Genomic DNA, 27955 nt, shown 5'->3' on the forward strand with positions numbered 1-27955 from the left:
ACAGATGCAGGCGAAATGTCAGGAGAGAATGCTGCTAGAACACAGCCATACAGCCCGGAAACCACACAGCACCCCAGTGATTCTGGCTGTGAAAGCCTTCGACAATATAAAGGGAAGCAGTTTGTCCCGTACAGAACAAAAGCCACGTGAGAGATACTAGCTCAGCTCAAAGGACATTTGGGATGCTCAGGATTACCTTCTCAGAAAGGAAGCAGCATTTAAGGTTGAATAAAGAAGCCACAGTCTGGGAACAGGTGGAAGGACTAGAGAAGGGAAGGGACCAGGCTGATGCAAAACAAAGGCTGATGCAGAAATTGCTAGTGAATTGGGAGGGGGTCCTTTTGCAGACTCTGACTGGGGGGGGGGGGCATCAGCAAGAACGGGTGAAGGAGCATGGAGCAGGAAGAAAAAGATTCCACTTTTGTATGACATCTCAGAGGCACAAAATTCGGGGAGATGACTCGTCCTCATAGAACTATGGCCAAGTTACCAAATGATATTAGCAAAAATGGGGGTTCACTTTTGGGGGGAGGGGGAAGCCATCCCTCTCAGTTTTGCAAGGCGTGTTTAATCACAAACAAATTGGCAAAAAGGAGGCTTAGATTCACCAGCAGGAGAACAGCAGATACAATTCCTTTGGCAGACAAAATCACAAAAATGAACCCAAGGGGGATGGATTTTTCCACTTTGCTCAGCTAAGCGTGGAGGTTTCCTCCAGCAGGGGAGTCGTCCTTTGGAGCAAGATGTTCCTCAGACCGGAAGAAGATTCCGCACTTCGCCAAGCAGAGTGGAAGGATTCGGCTCCTCTGCTCTGCTACCTGTTGTGGGGGCTTGCCAAGTTGTCCTGTGGCACAAACACACAATTTCCACAGGGGGAGGGAAGGCAAGGGCGGTGACTTACTTCTGTAAAATTAGATCAAATTGTCGTATGAAACGCGAGGCAGACAGCTGACATTGCCATATCAAAGAGGCAGCTGTGTGAGATGGTCCAAATTACTTTCAGGGACAAACTATTAGGGCCATATTTCGAAGAACGCCCTTGTCCTCTGACATTAAGAGCCGTGATAAAAAAAAAAACACAAGAGTCGCATCTGAATGGCCCCACTCAAGGAGTCCAAGCGGCAACACACAGCCATTGCTTGCAGACTCCATTAGAGGGGCATGACATTCTGAGAATAAATGCCTTCTATAAGCATTTCCTGACTGGACTAGCATCGACAGTAATCTAGCACAGGAAGGCGGCCAAAGAAATAATGGCTAGGAAGCACGTTCACTCAGCAGAGAGGTTACAGTTCTTTTTTTTTTAAGATCCAGCAGACCTAGCTTAGCAAAAAATCTTATTTAGTCCAGTGAGGGTTTTTTTTTAAAAAGCAAGGTAATTACTAACAAGTACTTACATTTTTAGTTCCTATGACAGCATTAAGAAAGAAGAGAAGCAGGGAAAGTAAGAACATGTTTGTTTTTAAAGAGGCATCAACCAAAATGTACAACTGTCGAGAAATCAGAAAAGCAGGTAAGACATGTACCCCGACAGACAAGAAATGACACTATGTCAGGGGTCTGCAACCTGCGGCTCTCCAGATGTTCATGGACTACAATTTGGGGGGTGGGGGGGGGGGGGGGCGGGGGGGGGGGGGGGTGGGGGGGGGGGGGGGTGGGGGGGGGGGGGGGTGGGGGGGGGGGGGGGTGGGGGGGGGGGGGGGTGGGGGGGGGGGGGGGTGGGGGGGGGGGGGGGTGGGGGGGGGGGGGGGTGGGGGGGGGGGGGGGTGGGGGGGGGGGGGGGTGGGGGGGGGGGGGGGTGGGGGGGGGGGGGGGTGGGGGGGGGGGGGGGTGGGGGGGGGGGGGGGTGGGGGGGGGGGGGGGTGGGGGGGGGGGGGGGTGGGGGGGGGGGGGGGTGGGGGGGGGGGGGGGTGGGGGGGGGGGGGGGTGGGGGGGGGGGGGGGTGGGGGGGGGGGGGGGTGGGGGGGGGGGGGGGTGGGGGGGGGGGGGGGTGGGGGGGGGGGGGGGTGGGGGGGGGGGGGGGTGGGGGGGGGGGGGGGTGGGGGGGGGGGGGGGTGGGGGGGGGGGGGGGTGGGGGGGGGGGGGGGTGGGGGGGGGGGGGGGTGGGGGGGGGGGGGGGTGGGGGGGGGGGGGGGTGGGGGGGGGGGGGGGTGGGGGGGGGGGGGGGTGGGGGGGGGGGGGGGTGGGGGGGGGGGGGGGTGGGGGGGGGGGGGGGTGGGGGGGGGGGGGGGTGGGGGGGGGGGGGGGTGGGGGGGGGGGGGGGTGGGGGGGGGGGGGGGTGGGGGGGGGGGGGGGTGGGGGGGGGGGGGGGTGGGGGGGGGGGGGGGTGGGGGGGGGGGGGGGTGGGGGGGGGGGGGGGTGGGGGGGGGGGGGGGTGGGGGGGGGGGGGGGTGGGGGGGGGGGGGGGTGGGGGGGGGGGGGGGTGGGGGGGGGGGGGGGTGGGGGGGGGGGGGGGTGGGGGGGGGGGGGGGTGGGGGGGGGGGGGGGTGGGGGGGGGGGGGGGTGGGGGGGGGGGGGGGTGGGGGGGGGGGGGGGTGGGGGGGGGGGGGGGTGGGGGGGGGGGGGGGTGGGGGGGGGGGGGGGTGGGGGGGGGGGGGGGTGGGGGGGGGGGGGGGTGGGGGGGGGGGGGGGTGGGGGGGGGGGGGGGTGGGGGGGGGGGGGGGTGGGGGGGGGGGGGGGTGGGGGGGGGGGGGGGTGGGGGGGGGGGGGGGTGGGGGGGGGGGGGGGTGGGGGGGGGGGGGGGTGGGGGGGGGGGGGGGTGGGGGGGGGGGGGGGTGGGGGGGGGGGGGGGTGGGGGGGGGGGGGGGTGGGGGGGGGGGGGGGTGGGGGGGGGGGGGGGTGGGGGGGGGGGGGGGTGGGGGGGGGGGGGGGTGGGGGGGGGGGGGGGTGGGGGGGGGGGGGGGTGGGGGGGGGGGGGGGTGGGGGGGGGGGGGGGTGGGGGGGGGGGGGGGTGGGGGGGGGGGGGGGTGGGGGGGGGGGGGGGTGGGGGGGGGGGGGGGTGGGGGGGGGGGGGGGTGGGGGGGGGGGGGGGTGGGGGGGGGGGGGGGTGGGGGGGGGGGGGGGTGGGGGGGGGGGGGGGTGGGGGGGGGGGGGGGTGGGGGGGGGGGGGGGTGGGGGGGGGGGGGGGTGGGGGGGGGGGGGGGTGGGGGGGGGGGGGGGTGGGGGGGGGGGGGGGTGGGGGGGGGGGGGGGTGGGGGGGGGGGGGGGTGGGGGGGGGGGGGGGTGGGGGGGGGGGGGGGTGGGGGGGGGGGGGGGTGGGGGGGGGGGGGGGTGGGGGGGGGGGGGGGTGGGGGGGGGGGGGGGTGGGGGGGGGGGGGGGTGGGGGGGGGGGGGGGTGGGGGGGGGGGGGGGTGGGGGGGGGGGGGGGTGGGGGGGGGGGGGGGTGGGGGGGGGGGGGGGTGGGGGGGGGGGGGGGTGGGGGGGGGGGGGGGTGGGGGGGGGGGGGGGTGGGGGGGGGGGGGGGTGGGGGGGGGGGGGGGTGGGGGGGGGGGGGGGTGGGGGGGGGGGGGGGTGGGGGGGGGGGGGGGTGGGGGGGGGGGGGGGTGGGGGGGGGGGGGGGTGGGGGGGGGGGGGGGTGGGGGGGGGGGGGGGTGGGGGGGGGGGGGGGTGGGGGGGGGGGGGGGTGGGGGGGGGGGGGGGTGGGGGGGGGGGGGGGTGGGGGGGGGGGGGGGTGGGGGGGGGGGGGGGTGGGGGGGGGGGGGGGTGGGGGGGGGGGGGGGTGGGGGGGGGGGGGGGTGGGGGGGGGGGGGGGTGGGGGGGGGGGGGGGTGGGGGGGGGGGGGGGTGGGGGGGGGGGGGGGTGGGGGGGGGGGGGGGTGGGGGGGGGGGGGGGTGGGGGGGGGGGGGGGTGGGGGGGGGGGGGGGTGGGGGGGGGGGGGGGTGGGGGGGGGGGGGGGTGGGGGGGGGGGGGGGTGGGGGGGGGGGGGGGTGGGGGGGGGGGGGGGTGGGGGGGGGGGGGGGTGGGGGGGGGGGGGGGTGGGGGGGGGGGGGGGTGGGGGGGGGGGGGGGTGGGGGGGGGGGGGGGTGGGGGGGGGGGGGGGTGGGGGGGGGGGGGGGTGGGGGGGGGGGGGGGTGGGGGGGGGGGGGGGTGGGGGGGGGGGGGGGTGGGGGGGGGGGGGGGTGGGGGGGGGGGGGGGTGGGGGGGGGGGGGGGTGGGGGGGGGGGGGGGTGGGGGGGGGGGGGGGTGGGGGGGGGGGGGGGTGGGGGGGGGGGGGGGTGGGGGGGGGGGGGGGTGGGGGGGGGGGGGGGTGGGGGGGGGGGGGGGTGGGGGGGGGGGGGGGTGGGGGGGGGGGGGGGTGGGGGGGGGGGGGGGTGGGGGGGGGGGGGGGTGGGGGGGGGGGGGGGTGGGGGGGGGGGGGGGTGGGGGGGGGGGGGGGTGGGGGGGGGGGGGGGTGGGGGGGGGGGGGGGTGGGGGGGGGGGGGGGTGGGGGGGGGGGGGGGTGGGGGGGGGGGGGGGTGGGGGGGGGGGGGGGTGGGGGGGGGGGGGGGTGGGGGGGGGGGGGGGTGGGGGGGGGGGGGGGTGGGGGGGGGGGGGGGTGGGGGGGGGGGGGGGTGGGGGGGGGGGGGGGTGGGGGGGGGGGGGGGTGGGGGGGGGGGGGGGTGGGGGGGGGGGGGGGTGGGGGGGGGGGGGGGTGGGGGGGGGGGGGGGTGGGGGGGGGGGGGGGTGGGGGGGGGGGGGGGTGGGGGGGGGGGGGGGTGGGGGGGGGGGGGGGTGGGGGGGGGGGGGGGTGGGGGGGGGGGGGGGTGGGGGGGGGGGGGGGTGGGGGGGGGGGGGGGTGGGGGGGGGGGGGGGTGGGGGGGGGGGGGGGTGGGGGGGGGGGGGGGTGGGGGGGGGGGGGGGTGGGGGGGGGGGGGGGTGGGGGGGGGGGGGGGTGGGGGGGGGGGGGGGTGGGGGGGGGGGGGGGTGGGGGGGGGGGGGGGTGGGGGGGGGGGGGGGTGGGGGGGGGGGGGGGTGGGGGGGGGGGGGGGTGGGGGGGGGGGGGGGTGGGGGGGGGGGGGGGTGGGGGGGGGGGGGGGTGGGGGGGGGGGGGGGTGGGGGGGGGGGGGGGTGGGGGGGGGGGGGGGTGGGGGGGGGGGGGGGTGGGGGGGGGGGGGGGTGGGGGGGGGGGGGGGTGGGGGGGGGGGGGGGTGGGGGGGGGGGGGGGTGGGGGGGGGGGGGGGTGGGGGGGGGGGGGGGTGGGGGGGGGGGGGGGTGGGGGGGGGGGGGGGTGGGGGGGGGGGGGGGTGGGGGGGGGGGGGGGTGGGGGGGGGGGGGGGTGGGGGGGGGGGGGGGTGGGGGGGGGGGGGGGTGGGGGGGGGGGGGGGTGGGGGGGGGGGGGGGTGGGGGGGGGGGGGGGTGGGGGGGGGGGGGGGTGGGGGGGGGGGGGGGTGGGGGGGGGGGGGGGTGGGGGGGGGGGGGGGTGGGGGGGGGGGGGGGTGGGGGGGGGGGGGGGTGGGGGGGGGGGGGGGTGGGGGGGGGGGGGGGTGGGGGGGGGGGGGGGTGGGGGGGGGGGGGGGTGGGGGGGGGGGGGGGTGGGGGGGGGGGGGGGTGGGGGGGGGGGGGGGTGGGGGGGGGGGGGGGTGGGGGGGGGGGGGGGTGGGGGGGGGGGGGGGTGGGGGGGGGGGGGGGTGGGGGGGGGGGGGGGTGGGGGGGGGGGGGGGTGGGGGGGGGGGGGGGTGGGGGGGGGGGGGGGTGGGGGGGGGGGGGGGTGGGGGGGGGGGGGGGTGGGGGGGGGGGGGGGTGGGGGGGGGGGGGGGTGGGGGGGGGGGGGGGTGGGGGGGGGGGGGGGTGGGGGGGGGGGGGGGTGGGGGGGGGGGGGGGTGGGGGGGGGGGGGGGTGGGGGGGGGGGGGGGTGGGGGGGGGGGGGGGTGGGGGGGGGGGGGGGTGGGGGGGGGGGGGGGTGGGGGGGGGGGGGGGTGGGGGGGGGGGGGGGTGGGGGGGGGGGGGGGTGGGGGGGGGGGGGGGTGGGGGGGGGGGGGGGTGGGGGGGGGGGGGGGTGGGGGGGGGGGGGGGTGGGGGGGGGGGGGGGTGGGGGGGGGGGGGGGTGGGGGGGGGGGGGGGTGGGGGGGGGGGGGGGTGGGGGGGGGGGGGGGTGGGGGGGGGGGGGGGTGGGGGGGGGGGGGGGTGGGGGGGGGGGGGGGTGGGGGGGGGGGGGGGTGGGGGGGGGGGGGGGTGGGGGGGGGGGGGGGTGGGGGGGGGGGGGGGTGGGGGGGGGGGGGGGTGGGGGGGGGGGGGGGTGGGGGGGGGGGGGGGTGGGGGGGGGGGGGGGTGGGGGGGGGGGGGGGTGGGGGGGGGGGGGGGTGGGGGGGGGGGGGGGTGGGGGGGGGGGGGGGTGGGGGGGGGGGGGGGTGGGGGGGGGGGGGGGTGGGGGGGGGGGGGGGTGGGGGGGGGGGGGGGTGGGGGGGGGGGGGGGTGGGGGGGGGGGGGGGTGGGGGGGGGGGGGGGTGGGGGGGGGGGGGGGTGGGGGGGGGGGGGGGTGGGGGGGGGGGGGGGTGGGGGGGGGGGGGGGTGGGGGGGGGGGGGGGTGGGGGGGGGGGGGGGTGGGGGGGGGGGGGGGTGGGGGGGGGGGGGGGTGGGGGGGGGGGGGGGTGGGGGGGGGGGGGGGTGGGGGGGGGGGGGGGTACAGTGATGGCGAACCTTTTCGAGACCGAGTGCCCAAATTGCAACCCAAAACCCACTTATTTATCTCAGTGCCAATACGCTAATTTAACCTGAATACTGAGGTTTTAGTTTAGAAAAAACGATTGGCTCCAAGGCGCACATTACTCGGGAGTAAGCTTGGTGAAGCAACCATGCAATGCTTCGAATAGGTGTATCACGCCCCTAGGAGGGTTTACTCAGAAGCAAGCCCCATTACCAGCAACTCCCAGGTAAAGGATCGTGCCCAGGATAGCCTAGATGTGTGTGTGTGGGGGGGTGATTTTCCATCCCATCCCCACATGATGAACTCTGTGCACGCGTGCCCACAGAAAGGGCTCTGAGTGCCACCTCTGGCACCCGTGCCATAGGTTCGCCATCACTGATATAGACACACACACATCATATCCATACATGTATACACCCAGCCATATATACAGAATACATTACATACATATATATACTCTACGTGTATATGTATGTGTGTATATATATCCACATGCACACATCCTACACAGACATATATATATGTATATATATAAGAACAGAAGAAAGAGCCAGCTGGATCAGACCAGAGTCCATCTAGTCCAGCTCTCTGCTACTCGCAGTGGCCCACCAGGTGCCTTTGGGAACTCACATGCAGGAGGTGAAAGCAATGGCCTTAAGAACATAAGAACGAGCCTGTTGGATCAGACCAGAGTCCATCTAGTCCAGCTCTCTGCTACTCGCAGTGGCCCACCAGGTGCCTTTGGGAACTCACATGCAGGAGGTGAAAGCAATGGCCTTAAGAACAGAAGAAAGAGCCAGCTGGATCAGACCAGAGTCCATCTAGTCCAGCTCTCTGCTACTCGCAGTGGCCCACCAGGTGCCTTTGGGAGCTCACAGGCAGGAGGTGAAAGCAAGGGCCTTAAGAACATAAGAGCCTGCTGGATCAGACCAGAGTCCATCTAGTCCAGCTCTCTGCTACTCGCAGTGGCCCACCAGGTGCCTTTGGGAGCTCACAGGCAGGAGGTGAAAGCAAGGGCCTTAAGAACATAAGAAAGAGCCTGCAGGATGTGAAACATCCTGCAACGTGTACACACACACATCCTGCAACATGTACACAACATGTGTATATGTATACATATGTGTGTGCGTGTGTATTTGTGTGTGTGTACACATATATACCCACACCCACTAGAGACATATATATATACACGTACATTCACATATACTACACGTACCTATATGCACACATACGTACTCATATATAAACTCACACATATGTATGAACACACGCGTATATGTATATAAACAGAGCCCCACACGCTCTGATGGGGGAAGCTCAGAGGCCAGGCCTTTCCAATCAAGGGGGGAGAACAAGAAATCCTCAGGGGCCTTAACTCCATTATCTCCCCTCCCCCAAAGCGGCTGCGAGAGAGACTCCAGAGCCCATCATGCGGAAGGTCGCAAGCAGGCCCAGCCCCCTCCCGCGGCCCATGCTGGGAATCGAGGGCGCCACGTCGCCCCCAACAGCCGGCATCTCCCCCGCCCCTTCTCGGCGTTGCTTAGCAACGTCCCGCCCAGAGGCCTAGGGCCGAGCCGCGAGGCGGGAGCGACTCACACAGCGCCGGCGGAGGGGGACGAGCGAAGGCGGGGAGCCCGCGAAGACAGACCGGAGAGGCGCTTCTGCTCCGCCCGGCCTCAGCCTGAGAAAAGAACGAGCGTGTGCGCCGCGCGCGGCATTCTGGGAGAGCGCCCTCCTGGGGCAAACCAACTCCGGACCGTAGGGGAGAATAGGGATGAAAAGGACGGACAAGAAAGACGGGGGAGGGCGATGCGTTGGTGTGAATTCCTCTGTGAGGAAGTTGTGAGTGTTAAGCCTTGGACATGACACGGTCCAGCTGTCAGTATCAAAGTGATACAAGGCTCACTTAATCTCTTATTCACTTCACCCCCCCGCGTCTGTAAGAGTGGAGTAGCCCGAGCTGGGACTTGGAAGGGGAATGGTAAAGCCCACTTGAGGCAGCTGGGGGGGAGAGGTGTGAGGGGTTTCTGCGGAATGGGACAACCCCAGCGGCCATGGCTGTTTCCTTCGCTGTTCAGAGTAACAGAAATGCCAGAAAGAAGGAATGTTCAATGGAATGAGGAAAAAGAAGAAAGCCGAAACGCTAACGTGTTCTGTCGTTCTCTCCCTTTCGCGTGATTCAATTGGAACAGTCCAAGGGAACGCGGCAGAGAGAGATGGAAGAATCCAAAAGAGCGCAAAGGGAGGGGGAGACGCTTGGATTCTCGCATGGAGAGAACGGGGGGGGGGGGCGAATGGTAACCGGAGAGCGCATGCGCCCTGCTCGCAGGCCCGCTCCATCTGAAGGCTGGCGGAGGAGAGGACAAAAGGCGGCCCCTCCCTCTCCCCCCGCTTATAACGCGCCCCCCCTTTTCCTGAACCAGGATTTATGGTGGTTTGCAAAGAACCTCCTCTTTGATTGCTGTATTTGGAGGGTCACTGGGGGCAGTGGCCAAGGGAGCTGCCATGGCTGGGGGGCAGGGTGCTCTGCTCCCCCCAGAAGAAAATAGTTTGGAGGGTGAACCAGCTTTGCCTGCAGAACTGTTAACCCCGGTGGTGCCAGACGAGCCCCTGGAGGAATCACCAGCTCCTCGGCCCCTGGGCCAACACAGAAGTGCCGGCGTCGATGGTGTCAGCAGTGGGATCTCTGCCTCCTCACCGCTGCCTACATCGAAGATGGCTTTCCGCCGTGCCTACTCCATCAAGGACAAGCTGCAGGCCATCGAACGGGTCAAGAAGGGCGAGCGGCAGGCCTCCGTGTGCCGCGACTTCGGGGTGCCCGGCGGCACCCTGCGCGGCTGGCTGAAGGACGAACGGAAGCTGCGCTGGTTCTTGGCCCAGCTGGGCGGGGAGGTGGGCACCCACCGCAAGAAGATGCGCCTGGCCAACGAGGAGGAGATCGACCGGGCCGTCTACGCCTGGTTCCTCACCCTCCGCCAGCACGGCGTGCCGCTCTCGGGCCCCGTCATCCAGGCACAAGCCGAAGCCTTGGCCCAGCAGATCTACGGCCCCGAGTGCACTTTCAAAGCCAGCCACGGTTGGTTTTGGCGATGGCAGAAGAGACACGGCATCTGCAGCCAGCGCATTTACGGCGAGGCGGGGAGCGGCGTTGGCGGGGTGGATGATAGCCCTGTCCTCAAAGCCAGAGCGCCGTCTGGTTTATCCGCCTTCCCTGACCCTCTCCTATCGCTTCCACCTACACCGCACACCACCCCCTCTGATGGGGGAGGCTACACCGATGAGCAGATCTACAACACCAGCGTTACCGGGCTGTACTGGAATCTGCTGCCCGACTGTGTCCAAACACTTGGCCCTCCTGGTAGCCCACAACCTCCAACACGTTCTCAGCCACGGGGCAAGGATCGTGTCACTGTGCTGCTATCTGCCAACCTGACCGGCTCGCACAAGCTGAAGCCACTGGTGGTTGGAGGCTGGCGGCGGGACGCTCCGTGGCCTCGTTGCCACAACCGGGACAAACTCCCCGCTTGCTACCGCTACGGTGCCAAGGCCCGCCTTAGCCCTTCCCTCCTCCGTCTCTGGTTCTTCGAAGACTTTGCCCCGGCTGTGAAGAGTTTCTTGCACCGCAGCTGCCTCCAACAGAGAGCTGTGCTGTTGCTCAGCTGCCCGCTGACATCTTTTTGGGGCGACCCCGAGGATCTTCCCCAACTGCAGACCCCAGATGGAGCCATCCGAGCCCTCTTCCTTTCCAAGGCTGGAGGGAGCCACCTCTCTGCCCCGCTGGGGCAAGGCGTGGTGTCCACCTTTAAGGAGGTGTACAAACGGGAACTACTGCGGATGGCTGCGTCGTGCGCGGCGGGAGGAGGGAATTCAGAGCCCGATCAGCTTCTGGACTTCAGGCGCGCCTTTCTTCTCAAGGACATGCTGTGCCTGGTTGCTTTCTCTTGGGACCTCATCCCTGCGGGCACCATTGAGAGGTGCTGGCTCCTTGGCTTACGGGCTGCCTTTGAGCCCCGCCCTGGAGAGGAAGAGGTGCAAAGAGAGGCCCTGGGCAGCCCAAATGACTCAGTCTTGGGCATCCTAACTTATCTGGCTGCTCTTCTGGGCAGGCGCGTGGCTCCAGAGGAGGTGGCAGGCTGGCTCCGTGCAGATGACATGTGCACAGCTCTAGGGGGAGGGGAGGAGGAGGAGGGGTCTCTGGGTTGTGAGGGTCAGGAGGAGGTGACAGGGGAAGGGGATCCGGAGGCTGAGGACGGAGACGAGCGTCCGGTGCCGACGTCTCAGGAGGCTATCCAAGGGCTGCAGACTGCCTTGCGTTGGCTGGAGGGCCAGGACTGCCGGCAAGCGGGGCCCCACAAGCTGGTGCAGCTTCGTTCCTTCGTCAGCATGGCTCAGCGCCTGCGCCAGCCACCTGTCCCAAGTCTCAGCAAGGGCCAAAGCAGGTGAGCTGGCCCTTCTGTCGCACCTGCGTGCCAAACCGTGGAAGAACATTGCCCCTCTGTGCAGCAGTCAAGGGCTGTGCCCAGAACCTGTAACTCAGGGATGTCAAACAGCTGGCAGGGGCTGATGGGAATTGTAGTCTGCGAACATCTGGAGGGTCACCATTTGACACACCTCCCATGACTGCTGGCAGGAGCTTCTCTGCTTGCACCCAGTGACAAGAGCACCGTTGGTTAGGTACAGAGGTGGGATCTAGCAGGTTCTCACAGGTTCCCGAGAGTAGGTTACTAATTATTTGTGTGTGTTGAGAGGGGGTTACTAACTGGTGATTTTGCCATGTGATTTTTGCCTTAGTTACGCCCCTCCTCTACTCCTCAGCAGTAGCATACAGAACTTGAAGCAGTCTAGCAGGAGGTGCACCGGCGTGCGTGGCAGCCTGCGCCTGCATGCATTCATTTCCCGCCCAAGGACCGGCGCAGCGGCTGCGTCCTTGCCACAGCCCCGCCCCCATCATGCCCAGCCACACCCCGTCATGCCCCGCCTAGCCCCATTGGCGCTACGCCACTGTTTGAATCCCACCACCATGGCAACCTGTTACTAAAATTTTTGGATCCCACCACTGGTTATGTACTTCTAGATCCAACTGTAGAGGCGAAATGAACTTCACTCTAGCAAGAACCAGAGCTTGAGGGCTATTTGTCATGTTGTCATTCTTCATTGCTTTGGAGAGGTTGTGCTAAATAGCTGCCCGCCCACCCCCAAAGGTCATCCAAACTCACCCAGAGTTGGGTTAAGGGCTCCCACAGGTAGAAAAGATGGCCTCTTTCAAAGGGCACTTTGCCCAGAGCTCTGTTGTTTTCTTGTCACACTAGTAATATTTTTACTTATTTTGATAAAGCTGGAATCTCTCAGTTCTGGTCGCCACATCTCAAAAAGGATATCGAAGAGATAGAAAAAGTGCAGAGAAGGGCAACGAGGACGATTGAGGGACTGGAGCACCTTCCTTATGAGGAGAGGCTGCAGCGTTTGGGACTCTTTAGTTTGGAGAGGAGGCGGCTGAGGGGGGAGATGATTGAAGTCTATAAAATTATGCATGGGGTAGAAAATGTGGACAGAGAGAAATTTTTCTCTCTTTCTCACAATACTAGAACCAGGGGGCATTCATTGAAAATGCTGGGGGGAAGAATTGGGACTAATAAAAGGAAACACTTCTTCACGCAATGTGGGATTGGTGTTTGGAATATGCTGCCATAGGAGGTGGTGATGGCCACTAACCTGGATAGCTTTTAAAAGGGCTTGGACAGATTGATGGAGGAGAAGTCGGTCTATGGCTACCAATCTTGATCCTCTTTGATCTGAGGTTGCAAATGCCTTAGCAGACCAGGTGCTTGGGAGCAGCAGCAGCAGAAGGCCCTTGCTTTCACATCCTGCATGTGAGCTCCCAAAGGCACCTGGTGGGCCACTGCGAGTAGCAGAATGCTGGACTAGATGGACTCTGGTCTGATCCAGCAGGCTCGTTCTTATGAACAGGCTCCTGGCAGAATAAAAATGAGATTTTCCCCTTTTCCAGAAGCTCTTCGGGATGCAGAAAATATCAGATCTTGCCATGTGTGTAGATAGCGTTTGGAAACAAAAAGCAGCTCATGGCGCCAAAGTATTGGAAGAAGTAATGGGGGGGGGGGGGAGATAACAGCTAACAGCATCCAATGGGAACAAGAGACTCTGCCCTAACACGGGATGGTGAAATACCATAGAGAACACGGGTCTCAGTCAACCTTTAGCGAAAAGCACTTTTGGCCCAAGAGGCAGCAAATCCACGCCCGAAGTAGCAAACCCAGGAAAAGCTGCCCCCGCCTCGTTTCATCAGCATGTTAGAAAGCTTAATGTTTAATTTTGTGAAGGACTTTAGCTCGTGAGAAGCGCTGGGGATTTTCCTATTCCTGTTTGCAAATCGCCTTCTCCTTTATTCCCGTAGTCTCACTTTAAGCAATGCCTTTCTGATGTGTCCTGGATTAGATTAATCTCCTGCATTGTCTCACCCTGTTATGGATCGAACAGCAGGTATTTCAGCCAAGACAGCTCCTGCAATGTGGAAGCTTTTTAAAAGTTAAAAGAAAATTACTTCCAGATAAAGAAATGTGAAGTGAAACTGTTAGCTATAGAAGCATGGATTATAGACACAAATTTGGACCTGACCTTCTCCACTGCATGGAGGGAGTTCTTCCAAAGGGTGTTTATTCCAAGGTGTTGTGGGTTTTCTGGGCTGTATGGCCGTGTTCCAGTAGCATTCTCTCCTGATGTTTCGCCTGCATCTGCGGCTGGCATCGTCTCTAAATGCAGGAGAAATGTCAGGAAAGAATGCTTCTGGAACACGGCCATACAACCCAGAAAACCCGCAAAAGTCTAGTGATTCTGACCGGGAAAGCCTTCGACAATATGATGTTTATTCTGTCAGAATAGTGATGTTACAGAATCTCTCACTAAATGCTGTCTTGTTCAAGTAAATGCTTGTTTTCTCTGCTAGATGGTCCCTGTTCCCTGATTTCATTGGGTTGTAGCCTATCTCTTCTAAAAAATACCAATCCCACCATCCAAAGCGCAAGCAGGGATGTATGCAACTCTTGTTTTTAATTTTTAAAATATGTGTGGCAATAATATTTATTAGCGCAATTGCCCTTGCAATCTGTTCTCTGGCTACAAGAAAAACAGAATATGCTCTGTGTTGGTTTGAAAAAAGGACAGATGGAAACCCAGCGTCTTGTAGTGGTTAGAATGTCACACTAGGACAGTGGTGGCGAACCTTTTCGAGACCGAGTACCCAAATTGCAACCCAAAACCCACTTATTTATCACAAAGTGCCAACACGGCAATTTAACCTGAATACTGAGGTTTCAGTTTAGAAAAAACAGTTGGCTCTGAGGCACATGTAACTCGGGAGTAAGCTTGGTGAAGCAACCGTGCAACGCTTCGAATGGATGAATCACAACCTTAGGAGGGTTTACTCAGAAGCAAGCCCCATTGCCAGCAACCGAGCTTACTCCCAGGTAAAGGTTCATACCCAGGCCAGCCTAGGGGTGTGTATGTGTGTGGGGGGGTGATTTTCCGCCCCCCCACATGATGAACTCTGTGCATGTGTGCCCACAGAAAGGGCTCTGAGTGCCACCTCTGGCACCCGTGCCATAGGTTTGCCACCACTGCACTAGGATCATGGAGGCCCAGGTTTGAATCTCGCTTGCTGAGTGACCTTAGGGCCAGTCACAAACTCTCAGCCCAGCCTACCTCATGGATTGCGGTGAGGATAAAATAGACGAGAGTTCTGTCAGCTGCTTTGAGTCCCCATTGGGGCAGGAAAGGTGGCATATAAATGAATTAAAATATGAACTGCAGCAAGTAGCTTCTACCGCACATCTGGACAACTCAGTCTGAAAAAAGGCAGCTGTGTTTGTGTGAGCACTAGAGATTGCCAGTGGCTGCAACTGATGTTTATTAGGCACGAACTCTCCGTTGAGAGAGTTTCGAACGACTAGTCCTGTTCACCAGAGCCTCGGAACCAGCGTACCCCTCTCTGGCTCAATCTTTTTATCAGCATCATTCACACATAAAGTGTACATCCCAGGAAGGTAATTCCACCTCTTGAGTGACTTCCTCCTTCGTTGGGAAATGACTCCCTGCGTCTCCTCAAGCAGGAGCATGGCATCTCTGTCTTCTATCTCTTGCCCAGCTCCCGGGCCCGGTTGGTGCCGGCTTCCACAGCATTCATGACCGTAGATCGCAGAGCCCCCTTCTCTAGCTCATGCAAAGCATGGATAGTCGTGCCGCCCGGGGTGCAGATGGCGCTCTTCAGAACCGCCGGGTGTTCGCCTGTTTCTAGGATCATCTTGGCAGCTCCCTGGAAGACATAGAGACATGTATACAGGAGGGGTAGTAGAGGCAGCCAGGTGGCCATGAAATGGGAGAATCCGAACCCAGGGTCCAGCTCAGCCAGAAAACCAGGAGAGCACTGTTTGCACCAGCTGCCCCTCTGGGATGGATAAGATCAAGAGAACGCTAGAAATTGGAACTCTAGAGCACTTTGTGCAACAGAAACTCAGTAGCAAAGGTAAACACTTCGACGGCAAACCAAGAGTGTAGCTTTGAACAAGAAGAGGAAGATGGGGAAAAAACTGATCGCATCACAGAAAAGACACCTCTCACGGCACTGTGAGGATGCAGAGGTTTTCGAAAACCTGTTTCATTTTGTACCCATAAATTCTTAGGAACCTAGCCTGTATTAAAGACCTAAACCACGGATCTGGAATTTCACTCAGCCTGTGAGCATGTTTTGAGTGCTGACAAGGGGATATAGGTGCTGCCACAAAATGGCTACCACAGGTTATTGCCTGGGGCCAGTCGTAAAATGGCCGCCACAGGTTACTGACGGGCCAGTCATAAAATGGCAGCCACAGGTTATTGACTGGGGCCAGTCGTAAAATGGCCGCCACAGGTTACTGACTGGGGCCAGTCGTAAAATGGCCACCACAAGTTACTAACTCAGTCCAGTCATAAAATGGCCACCACAGGTTGTTGACTGGGACCAGTCATAAAATGGCTGCCACCAGTTACTGACTGGGGCCAATCATAAAATGCCAGGAGGCCATAAGCCAAGCTGTGTTGTGTAGCTCCCATTGCAGACCCAAAAGCAATGGATACTGTTGAAGCCTCCCCTGCTCTAGTGAGACAGAGGAAAGCCAGGATTTGCTTCGAGGAAAAAGAAATGGGCACCAAGAAGACTACTGGTGGGAACCCTGATCCCCACAGGTGGCACACTGGGAACCAACAACCTAAACTGCTTGTATGAACATGGCTGAAGAGGGGTCCCCAACCTTTTTGAACCTGTGGGAACCTTTGGAATTCTGATGCACAACCACAAAATGGCCAACATGGGAAGCAGAGCCAACCGCACACAGAAAGCCCATGAGTATGGAGCATCAGGAGTAATTTTTTTAAAATACACTGGGAAAGAAAAAAATTAAACTGGTGGCACTTTTTAAGAACATAAGAACTAGCCTACTGGATCAGACCAGAGTCCATCTAGTCCAGCACTCTGCTACTCGCAGTGGCCCACCAGGTGCCTTTGGGAGCTCACGTGCAGGAGGTGAAAGCAATGGCCTTCTGTGGCTGCTGCTCCTGAGCACCTGGTCTGCTAAGGCATTTGCAATCTCAGATCAAGGAGGATCAAGATTGGTAGCCATACATTGACTTCTCCTCCATACATCTGTCCAAGCCCCTTTTAAAGCTATCCAGGCGAGTGGCCATCACCACCTCCTGTGGCAGCATATTCCAAACACCAATCACACGTTGCGTGAAGAAGTGTTTCCTTTTATTAGTCCTAATTCTTCCCCCCAGCATTTTCAAGGAATGCCCCCTGGTTCTAGGATTGTGAGAAAGAGAGAAAAGTTTCTCTCTGCCAACATTTTCTACCCCAGGCATAATTTTGTAGACTTCAATCCTATCCCCCCCTCAGACGTCTCCTCTCCAAACTAAAGAGTCCCAAACGCTGCAGCCTCTCCTCATAAGGAAGGAGCTCCAGTCCCTCAATCATCCTCGTTGCCCTTCTCTGCACTTTTTCTATCTCCTCAATATCCTTTTTGAGATGTGGCGACCAGAACGGAAGTAATGCTATTTTGATCAGTGCAGCCAATTAGCTCTCCGATAGCCAATCAGCAACCCTCATCTATTTTCTAAAAACACCTGGTGATTACCAGGAAAGGTGTTTGCGAGCACTTGGCTTAGAATGAAAAAGGAACGATCAAACCAGGAAGTAATTCTAAGTTGAATGTTGGGCGGGGGAGGAGGCCAGAAACTTGATGGCAATCTATGGAAAGACCTCTGATCTCCTTACCAAGAGCGTCTGGGCTGCAATCTTATTGGCCATGGCCCACGGCATCCCCATCTTCAACGCGCCCTGAGCCAGGGCTTCAGCAAATGTGTACACCTGTGTGGTGACATGGAAAAGAAATCAGTGAGAATACGAATGACAAAAAGCTACACAGGAGACCCTAAGTCAGCCAGGTTGGTGGTAGGGACAGGATGAAGAATACAGCTAATGGGGGTGGTCCCAAGCTTTGCCGGTTCGATCTCTGCTCACCCCTCTTAACTTGTCAACATCATCTTGTAGAGCATAGGTGTCAAACTCGTGGCCCTCCAGATGTTGTGGACTACAGTTCCCATCATCTCCTGCCAGCATCATGCTGGCAGGGGATGATGGGAGCTGCAGTCCATAACATCTGGAGGGCCGCAAGTTTGACACCTGTGTTGTAGAGACAGCTTTCAAGAAAGTTCAGCTTTGGATGGTGTAGATCAGTGGTTCCCAACGTGGGGAATGCGTACCCCCAGAGCTACGCGCCAGAGCATTTGGAGGCACATGAAAAAAATTATGTATTGAAAATGAAAAAATTACATACCCTGTTTCCCCAAAAATAGACATTCCCTGAAAATAAGACGTAGTAGAGGTTTTGCTGAAGGAAACGGTATATCTGGAGGGGGTGGGGTCTGTAGTTGGGCTCTGGCCCATGAGAAGCAGGTGCTTTTATCACTGAAATATGGATGCCCCCCCCCCCCATCCCGCCTTAAAATATCCAAAGTTCACAGAGCCTAGTAATGCTCCAGAGATTCAGGTAGCTGTTTTTAAACCATTCCAGTTATCAGGGTTGAGTCTTCCCCCCACAGAGACAACCTCAGCAACGAGATTAAGCTATACAAATTAAAAATATAGTTTAATGACATTTAACGTGCTCCGCTTATAAAGCAAACGTGATTCAAATATTTTGGTGGTTTTCTGCCCACAGGAGATGACAGAGCCTCCAAACTTTTTTGAACCTGCAGGTACTCGTGGAATTTTGACACAGTTTGGTGGGTGCAGCCACAGAACAGCTGGCACAAGGTGGGAGGTGGAACCGGCCACAAAAATGGCCACAAAACCGCCACACTCTACAGATTGTTGTGCCAAAGCAGCATTCTTTAAAAATCTCCACTGTCAATCCATTCTCCAATAGCCAGTCAGAAGCCTTGCTGGCAAAAACCCCTCCAACTTTCACAAGAACTCCCGTGGGTAGAAGAAGAAGAAGAGTTTGGATTTGTATCCCCCCTTTCTCTCCTGCAGGAGACTCCAAAAGGGGCTTTCAATCTCCTTGCCCTTCCCCCCTCACAACAAACACCCTGTGAGGTGGGTGGGGCTGAGAGAGCTCCGAGAAGCTGTGACTAGCCCAAGGTCACCCAGCTGGCGTGCGTGGGAGTGCACAGGCTAATCTGAATTCCCCAGATAAGCCTCCACAGCTCAGGCGGCAGAGCTGGGAATCAAACCCAGTTCTTCCAGATTAGATACACGAGCTCTTAACCTCCTACGCCACTGCTGCTCCTATGTACCTACGGGGTACTATGTTCCAAACCCCTGGGAGGAAAGAGGAAAATCTGCTTGCGGTCCCTGGCCCAAAAGACATCCAGATGGCCACTACGAGGGCCAGGACCTTTGTGGAATAGTGGTGGAACATGCTCCCATCTGAGATCAGGGCCCTGCGGGACCTAAATTCAGAGGTGGGATCCAGCAGGTTCTCACAGGTTCCCGTGAGTAGGTTCCTAATTATTTGTGTGTGCCGAGAGGGGGTTACTAATTGGTGATTTTGCCATGTGATTGTTGCCTTCGTTACGCCCCCTCCTCTCAGCAGTAGCGCGCAGAACTTGAAGCAGTCTAGCAGGAGGTGCACCGGCGTGCGTGGCAGCCTGCGCCTGCGTGCATTCGTTTCCCGCCCAAGGACCGGCGCAGCGGCTGCGTCCTTGCCACAGCCCCGCCCAGGAATGCTCCGCCCCTGGAATGCCCGGCCACGCCCCCGTCATGCCCCGCCCAGCCCCATTGGCGCTACGCCACAGTTTGAATCCCACCACCATGAGAACCTGTTACTAAAATTGTTGGATCCCACCACTGGATGTCGCCATTTGTTGTTTTCATGGTTTTTATGATCATTGATGTTCTTATGCTGTTTTTATGCTGTTGCTGCTTTGAGCCCTGTGGGGGAGGGCAGGATACAAATTGAAAAATAAAAAAGGAGGGAAGGAAAGCGTATGAGGCCACTACCAAGTTGAACGGCCAACAGGACTAACTTAGCTTTTTTTCCGCAAGCGGGGCAACTGCCCCAACACAGGGACCCAACGCAACGGCACTCACGTAGGCCACTCCGCTGCCGCTGAGTCCGGTGTGAATGTCAATGTAGGACTCGGGTCCCTCTTCGCAAAGCCCGCAAGGGGACAGCAGCGCCTTCAGCAAGGCGGCCTCCGGATCGCCCACGCGGGTCCCTCGGGCCAGCATGACAGCACCTGACTGGAGCACGCAAGGAAGGTTGGGCATCATCCGCAGCACCTTCGTATGGGCAGGAAGCAGCTGTGGAGGCAGAAGGGGAAACATTGAGTGGGTCAAGACCCTGTCAAGATTTCAGCTCTTTTCCGGCTCTTGCCTTGAGACTCTGGAGCGGGAAAAAATGGCACCGTGGGAGTCCCTGGCTTGTTATGCTTTCAATCCTGTACTTCTATACTTTGGGAGCAGCAGTGGCATAGTGGTTAAGAACAGGTGGATTCTAATCTGGAGAACCGGGTTTGATTCCCCACTCTGCCACTTGAGCTGTGGAGGCTTATCTAGTGAACCAGATTGGTTTGGAGAGGAGACGTCTGAGGCGGGATATGATTGAAGTCTATAAAATTATGCATGGGGTAGAAAATGTTGGCAGAGAGAAACTTTTCTCTCTTTCTCACAATACTAGAACCAGGGGGCATTCATTGAAAATGCTGGGAGGAAGAATTAGGACTAATAAAAGGAAACACTTCTTCACGCAACGTGTGATTGGTGTTTGGAATATGCTGCCACAGGAGGTGGTGATGGCCACTCACCTGGATAGCTTTAAAAGGGGCTTGGACAGATTTATGGAGAAGTCGATTCATGGCTACCAATCTTGATCCTCTTTGATCTGAGATTGCAAATGCCTTAACAGTCCAGGTGCTCGGGAGCAACAGCCGCAGAAGGCCATTGCTTTCACATCCTGCAGGTGAGCTCCCAAAGGCACCTGGTGGGCCACTGCGAGTAGCAGAGAGCTGGACTAGATGGACTCTGGTCTGATCCAGCAGGCTTGTTCTTATGTTCTTAGATTAGCTTGTGCACTCCAACACACGCCAGCTGGGTGACCTTGGGCTAGTCACAGTTCTTTGGAGCTCTCTCAGCCCCACCTACCTCACAGGTTGTTTGTTGTGGGGGTGGGGAAGGAAAATGAGATTGTCAGCCCCTTTGAGTCTCCTTACAGGAGAGAAAGGGGGGGATATAAATCCAAACTCTTCTTGGGAGGATTTTCAAGAGAGGCTGGATGGCCATCTGTCAGGAGTGCTTTGGTTATGTATTTCTGCGTGGCAGTGGGTTGGACTGGATGGCCGTTGTGGTCTCCACGATGGGTCTCCTATCAACTCACCTCTTCGAGGGTCTGGAGTGTCACTCCAGCTGCCATGGAAACGACAATGTGATTTTCAGTGACCACAGGAGCAATTTCGTGGAGGACCACGGGAATGATGTGAGGCTTGGTAGCCAAGATCACCACGGTACAGCTCTTGAGGACCTCCAGGTTACAGTGTGTGGTTCTGCAGCCAAAGCCCTTCCGTCCAAAAGAGAGAGAAAGCAAAGCAGGAGGTGAACAACTCTCATGTTGGAACTCAGCATTTGGTCAACACCACTGTTTCATCCAGAAGAAAAGGGACTGTGATGGAACAGTATTGTAAAACTAGCAAAATCACACATGACTGTGAAAAGCATCTTTGCCTTTTGATCTCCTGGTGGGAGGACAGGAAGCCATACAAAGGTGCCAGGATGAAACTTCAAAGGCCTAAGACTAAGTTAACCACTGCCACCATATGACGACTGAGGCTGAGATTAAGCTTGGGAGAGCCACTCTTATCCCACCTCGGTCTTGGGTCCTTTTCCCTCCTAATGACTCCAGACCAGCTGATTGTTCAAGGATTTATTGTAAAAGTTCAAAACAAAGAAATAAAACATAAATGCAGTAAGAGATTGCTCAACTGGTCACATTCCTTTTGGTTCTTTGTCCCCATTCCGGGAACCCATGGCCCAGAGATGCTTCTCTGACCACGTCTCATGATGGAATTCGAAAACCTTTGTTTTCCCCTTCTCAGGAAAACTCTGTTCAGGCCACGAGGTAACTTAGGCCTTTGACGTTTCATCCTGGCACCTTTGTATGGCTTCCTGTCCTCCCTCCAGGAGATCAAAAGGCAAAGATGCTTTTCACAGTCATGTGTGATTTTGCTAGTTTTACAATACTATTCCATCACAGGGACCAAAAATAGAATGCCCAATATTATAACGCCTTGGTACAGATCTATGGTGCGGCCTCGTTTGGAAAACTGTCTGCCCACCTGGTCACCATATCTCAAAAGGAACATTTCAGAGCTGGTAAAAGTACTGAAGAGGGCAACTGAGAAGATTAAGGGGTTGGGGCACCTTTCCCTATAAAAGTCCCTTGCTGGGGTTCCCATCAGTTGGCCGTGAGTTCATGGCACTTGTGTATGCAGCTGGGGCATAATGGAATAATTAGCAATAATATGCTGCTTTTCCTAAGGAACGAAATTGCAGAACTCCCAACAGGCCTGGAAGATGGTCTCACATTATTATCACCATCTTTCGGGGGGGGGGGGGGGGCAGGCAGGTGGAGTTGCCAGAATCTACCCAGAAAGTTTAAGGCTTAGCTGAGATTCGCAGGGCACCCTTTCCACTCATAAGCTCTGCATTAGGTGTCTTTTGTTTCATGAAAAATAATATAGCTCTTGTCTGCTTATCTGAAAGATTGTATTAAACAAGGGCTGATCATTCAAACAATATTTGGAAAAGGACTAAGAATAGCACAGAGACACACCCATGCTCTACTGGGATTTTTTGGAAAGAAAAGCAGATGATGATAATTTTGGATTTAAATCCCACCTATCTCTCCTGTAAGGAGACTCAAGGTGGCCAACAAGCTCCTTTCCCTTCCTCTCCCCACAACAGACACTTTGTGAGGTAGACGGAGCTGTACGTAAAGAACTGTGACTAGCCCAAGGTCACGCAACAGGAATGTAGGAGTGTGGAAACACATCTGGTTCACCAGATAAGCCTCCGCCACTCAGGTGGAGGAGTGGGGAATCAAACCTGGTTCTCCAGATTAGAACCCATCTGCTCTTAACCACTATACCATGCTGGCTCAGGTTGGCCAATCACCTCTTGATGTGATTGATTACGGTCCTCATAAAGGTATTTTGAACATAGAGATGAAGGAGGCCAAGAGGGCAGAAGAAAATGGTCTCTAGCGTTCCTTTCACTTCCTGTCTTCTGCCAAACAGTCACCTCTTTGTGTCCTCATTTACCTGGAACTTGTGCAGATTAGTGTTGGATGGGGCACTAGCAAAGATGTTTTCTGGCTGAACTTCTCCTGTTAAACAAATAAAGAGAAACGGAGAAAACTCTGTATTGAACCTAGGGCAAATTTTACATTGTATTGTCGAAGGCTTTCATGGCCGGAATCACTGGGGTGTTGTGTGGTTTCCGGGCTGTATGGCCGTGTTCTAACAGCATTCTCTCCTGATGTTTCGCCTGCATCTGTGGCTGGCATCTTCAGCTGTATGGCCGTGTTCTAGCAGCATTCTCTCCTGGCGTTTCGCCTGCATCTGTGGCTGGCATCTTCAGAGGATCTGAAGATGCCAGCCACAGATGCAGGCAAAACGTCAGGAGAGAATGCTGCTAGAACACGGCCATACAGCCCGGAAACCACACAGCACCCCAAATTTTACATTGTTCAAACACATACCCCCAAGAAACATCAGAATCACTTCCAATATCATCCATCAAAATAAACACACTTAAATATTTATGTTGCAGTTTACAATAAAAAGGCAAGCTATTGTTGAAGGCTTTCATGCCTGGAATTATTAGTGCGTTGTGGGTTTTCTGGGTTGTATGGCTATGTTCCAGTAGCATTTTCTCCTGACGTTTCACTGTGGCATCTCTCTGAAGAGAGATCCTCTGAAGATGCCAGCCACAGATGCCGGCAAAACGTCAGGAGAAAATGCTACCAGAACACGGTCATACAACCCAGAAAACCCACAACACACTAAAAGGCAAGCTGTCAATGATGCACATCATAAAATGCTAAAAAATTAATATTCAATATTGACCCTCTGCGCCTCTGCAACCACATTGTGATGGATGCCATGAAAGGATTTCCTAACACGCACACACAAATGGCATGTTTAGGCAGAGTCACATTGGGAGAGTTTTGCAGTCACAGTACAGTGGCCCGCAAGGAACAAACAGCATCAAAAATGATATTTTCCCAGGAGCCCAAGTAACTTTCTATGACCGTGGTGGCGAACCCATGGCACTCCAGATGTTCATGGACTACAATTCCCATCAGCCCCTGCCTGCATGGCCAATTGGCTGATGGGAATTGTAGTCCATGAACCTCTGGAGTGCCATAGGTTCGCCATTCTGTCTGGCAGCCGTTTTCCAGGGTCTTTTGAGGAGGTCTGTCACCTATTGCCCTGTCCAATTGGCCATGCTGGCAGGGGCTGATGGGAATTGTAGTCCATGAACATCTGGAGTGCCATAGGTTCGCCACCACTGTTCTATGATGAAGTGTAGCCCAGGCCCTCTATTCTGGCATTCCTGCAATCTTGCAAGCCAGACGACGAGCGGCTCCCGAAGACTCTCCTCTCGCCTCCCCTAATAACATAAGAACAAGCCAGCTGGATCAGACCAAAGTCCATCTAGTCCAGAACTCTGCTACTCGCAGTGGCCCACCAGGTGCCTTTGGGAGCTCACATGTAGGATGTGAACGCAATGGCCTTCTGAGGCTGTTGCTCCCAATCACCTGGCCTGTTAAGGCATTTGCAATCTCAGATCAAGGAGGATCAAGATTGGTAGCCATAAATCGACTTCTCCTCCATAAATCTGTCCAAGCCCCTTTTAAAGCTATCCAGGTGAGTGGCCATCACCACCTCCTGTGGCAGCATATTCCAAACACCAATCACACGTTGCGTGAAGAAGTGTTTCCTTTTATTAGTTCTAATTCTTCCCCCCAGCATTTTCAATGGGTGCCCCCTGGTTCTAATATGGCGAGAAAGAGAGAGAAATTTCTCTCTGTCAACATTTTCTACCCCATGCATAATTTTGTAGACTTCAATCATATCCCCCCTCAGCCGCCTCCTCTCCAAACTAGAGTCCCAAAGAGAGTCCCTGAAACAACCTTTTCCGTGAAATGCTTTCACTTTTGAAAACGAGGAGGAAAGTAAGCAAGTCTGACTGCCGGCAATACCAAAGTCCAAAAACCTTTTATTTACAGCAGTTAAAAAAAAAACAGGAAAAGAAAACAATCCTTTAAATAGCTCCACTACAGGTTAGAAAAAAAACCTTTTCAATTGAAACATTGGCACATCAACTGCTTTGCTGCCCTAAATTTGCTAATATCAGATCAAAATATTCCAATATTCTTTCTAGGCTACCTAGTGAAATGGGAGAATCAGGTAGACTTCCTTTCCTTCTGGACAATTCTGACAATTGAAACTTGTAAATTGGTAGCACGATTTTTACTGGAGGTGATGCACAATCAATCATTTATATTCTATCTTAAACCTTTGTATTTGTGTACCTTTTATCTCAGGTTTTTTACTGTGTTATGATTATGGTTATGCCAAATAAAGGCTTATTATAATTTTTAAAAAAACCTTTTCAGTATACTGAAGAAGAATGCTGTCCACCCCAACTTAGTTACCAAGTGACCAAAAAGAGAACTCCTCCTCCTTCTCCCCTTTCAGCTTATCTGAACTTCATGATATCAGCAACAGGTGTTTTCACTCTAAGGAGATGGTCATTATCTCCTGCAGGCAGCATTCCGACAGGTGACGCCACTTTGAGCTACAGTGCAACCCTTGCATACGTGTAGCCATAAAAAAAACTCAAAAGGAAAGAAAAGGATTACACATGTTGAGGCTAAACCTTTGGGAGTAATAAATCACTGCTGCCAAGAAAACGTGCTCCCCCCTGTATTTTTCTCTCCCATTTGAACGGGGCCACGTGGCACAATACCTGTATTGCTTAATAAACCCTGTTCAAAGGAGAGCCATAATGCTCGCCAGGTTTAATGTTATGCCTTCTGCCTTGTTACATGGCAGATTTAATAAGCAAGAAAAGGCTGAAAGATTGTGCCCATGCAATGATGGCTCAGTTGAATCTCTGGCGAATCTCTGGCCCACCAATTACTACACTGTCTCAGATTCAAGGAAATCAGATCCAAGTATGTGAATCTTACTCCTTTACATTTACCCCATCTCCCCGATTTAATTAGATTACACTACTTGTCGGACAACCCTGATCCTTCTCTCTGTATGATAGTGGCAGACTTTCTCGTGGAAATTACTAAACACCAGTAGATTTCCTTCGACCTGTATTGTATATGCTTTTTAATCTGTTTTTTTAATTACCGTTGTACTGCTGTCTATGCCAATAAAGGCTTGCTTCTCACTTTGGGAGTAATACGGAAATAAAAGGTGCTTGTCTTGTTAATTCACAGACTTAGTTCTACTTTATTATTTACTTCACCATAAAAAGCTCGGCAGCAAACATTTCCCTTGTCTAGCACATTTAGCGTGACTCTGAAGATGCCAGCAATAGATGCCAGCAGAGGTGGGATCCGGCAGGTTCTCACAGGTTCCCGAGAGTAGGTGACTAATTGTTTGTGTGTGCCGAGAGGGGGTTACTCATTGGTGATTTTGCCACGTGATTTTTGCCTTAGTTGTGCCCCTCCTCTCAGCAGTAGCGCACAGAACTTGAAGCAATCTAGCAGGAGGTGCACCAGCATGCGTGGCAGCCTGCGCCTGCGTGCATTCGTTTCCCGCCCAAGGACCGGCGCAGCGGCTGCGTCCTTGCCACAGCCCCGCCCAGGAATTCCCCGCCCTCAGAATGCCCAGCCATGCCCCCGTCGTGCCCCGCCCAGCCCCATTGGCGCTACACCACAGTTTGAATCCCACCACCATGGGAACCTGTTACTAAAATTTTTGGATCCCCCCACTGGATGCCAGCCATAGGAGCAAAAACTACCAGTCCGCAGCCCGGAGAACCCACAACCACCACCTCTAACATCTCTCACCTTGAAAACCCTTTGGGGCCACCACAAGTCAGGTGTGAATTGAGGGCACTTCACACTCACAATAATGGATTGTCCTTAACCTGGATAGCCCAATCTCATCAGAGCTCAAAAGTTCAGCAGGGTCAACCCTGGTCAATACTTGGGTGGGAGACCACGAAGGAAGTTCAGGGTTGCTCTGCAGAGGCAGGCAATGGCCAACCATCTCTGCTTGCCTCTTGCTTTGACCTGGATGGCCCAGGCAGGCTCATCCCACCTCAGAAGCTAATCGGTCAGCCTTGGTCGATATTTGGGTGGGAGACCCCCAAGGAAGCAGGGAGTCCATGGTGAACCACCTCTGAACATCCCTCACCTTGAAAATACCCTGAAGAGTCACCTCATCACCAGCAGGTTGTACTGTAGGCGCAGAAGGCATAAGGAGAACATACTCTGTGAAAAAGCAAAGGTTTTCTTCTTGCCCCCCATTACTTTCTTTCTGTAAAGGGGAGTTGGCAACCATAATGTAGCTGACTAAAGTAAAGATGCAGGCTTGAGAATCTATTCTTTTCCTGTTACTAGGCAAGCTTGATAGTCCAACAGAATGCCCCTTGTTCAGAGTTATACAGAATGTGCAAACTCAACTGTTTTAAGGGTCTCACTGTTCTCGACTAAATACCTTGAATTTGCCCTTCTTCTAGGAGACAGAAGAAAGAAACATGAAAATGTTTAGGCTCTTTGTCTAGGAAGAAGGGCAACAAAAGGCAATAGAGATAAAAAAGAAACAGGCTCTAGTTCATCTTGCGTCAGAGAATCAGGTGCCAACACCTTCCAATAAGGGTCTTAGACATCCCCAAATGTTTTGGGAAAAGGGAAAATCTCCACCTTTCTGTATGACTGATTGATGATGTGGGCATTTTGGGGTGTATTCTTTTCTGCCATTTTGAATGTAACCTGCTATAATGCTATAAAAGTAAGAGCACACTGCCATTTTGACTAGGCTCCTCTGATACTATTTTTGCCCCAGTTGGCTGAATAAAATTCAAACTGATTTTATTCTATATCGGCTTGAGCTTCCTTGAGCTTCTCTTACTTTATTGGTTAACCCGTGTTAACAGTACTTGAGGGCACCCAAGGAGAAGAAGAGTTTGGATTTACACTGCCCCCCCCCTTCTCTTCTGTAAGGAGACGCAAAGTGGCTTACAGCCTCCTTTCCCTTCCCCCCACCCCCCAAAACACCCTGCGAGGTGGGTGGGGCTGAGAGAGCTCCGAAGAGCTGTGACTAGCCCAAGGCCACCCAGCTGGCGTGTGTTGGAGTGGACAAGCTAATCTGGTTCACCAGATAAGCCTCCGCGGCTCAAGTGGCAGAGCGGGGAATCAAACCCAGTTCTCCGAGACGCACTAGGGCCCAGAGGGGGCTCTCTGCCCCCCCCCCCCCCCCCCGCACGCTCTGCAAAGCTGCAGCTGCATCCCAGCTCCGCTCTTCCGAGGATACGTGGAAACCAGGAGCTCCTCCCAGTCCCGGGCCCACCCAGCAGCGGCCCGGCCCTTGCCCTGCCCGGCTACCTGCCCGCAGCATCCCGCGGGCCACGGCGCCAGCCATGCTGCCCGCGCCGATGAAGCCCACGCGCAGCTGCCGCAGCCGCTCCGCACCCGCCGCTGCCGCCTCCATTCATGCGCTTCCTTCACCTGGGAAAAGGAACGCCAGGGGAGCAGCCAATCA

At 57.8% G+C, this 27955-nt stretch overlaps 3 protein-coding genes across 4 annotated transcripts in view; 1 reads left to right on the plus strand and 2 right to left on the minus strand.

The window, feature by feature from the left end:
* The window catches only part of EEF1D (eukaryotic translation elongation factor 1 delta), a 32715-nt gene extending 24394 nt beyond the window's left edge, over positions 1-8321 (minus strand). For both annotated transcript variants that reach the window (XM_048482951.1, XM_048482948.1), the window contains exons 1-2: positions 8219-8321; positions 1398-1408 (exon numbers count right to left, since the gene is read on the minus strand). The gene's annotated coding sequence lies outside the window, so the exon portion shown is untranslated. The remainder of the gene's footprint in view (positions 1-1397; positions 1409-8218) is intronic.
* Positions 8322-8618: 297 nt separating this feature from the next.
* Positions 8619-11368, plus strand: TIGD5 (tigger transposable element derived 5). Its single transcript, XM_048482952.1, has one exon. The coding sequence runs from the start codon at positions 9128-9130 to the stop codon at positions 11063-11065; it is 1938 nt and encodes a 645-aa protein (XP_048338909.1). The 5' UTR covers positions 8619-9127; the 3' UTR covers positions 11066-11368.
* A 3132-nt stretch (positions 11369-14500) lies between these two features.
* Positions 14501-27932, minus strand: PYCR3 (pyrroline-5-carboxylate reductase 3). Its single transcript, XM_048482954.1, has 6 exons — positions 27799-27932; positions 22484-22548; positions 20545-20724; positions 19260-19472; positions 16941-17033; positions 14501-14948 (listed from the first exon to the last, which is right to left on the minus strand). Exons 1-6 carry the CDS (start codon positions 27902-27904, stop codon positions 14766-14768), a joined length of 840 nt encoding a protein of 279 aa, XP_048338911.1. The 5' UTR covers positions 27905-27932; the 3' UTR covers positions 14501-14765.
* Between the last annotated feature and the right edge of the window lie 23 nt (positions 27933-27955).

This window comes from Sphaerodactylus townsendi, unplaced genomic scaffold, assembly GCF_021028975.2.
Source record: "Sphaerodactylus townsendi isolate TG3544 unplaced genomic scaffold, MPM_Stown_v2.3 scaffold_29, whole genome shotgun sequence".
Taxonomy (NCBI): Eukaryota; Metazoa; Chordata; class Lepidosauria; order Squamata; family Sphaerodactylidae; genus Sphaerodactylus; species Sphaerodactylus townsendi.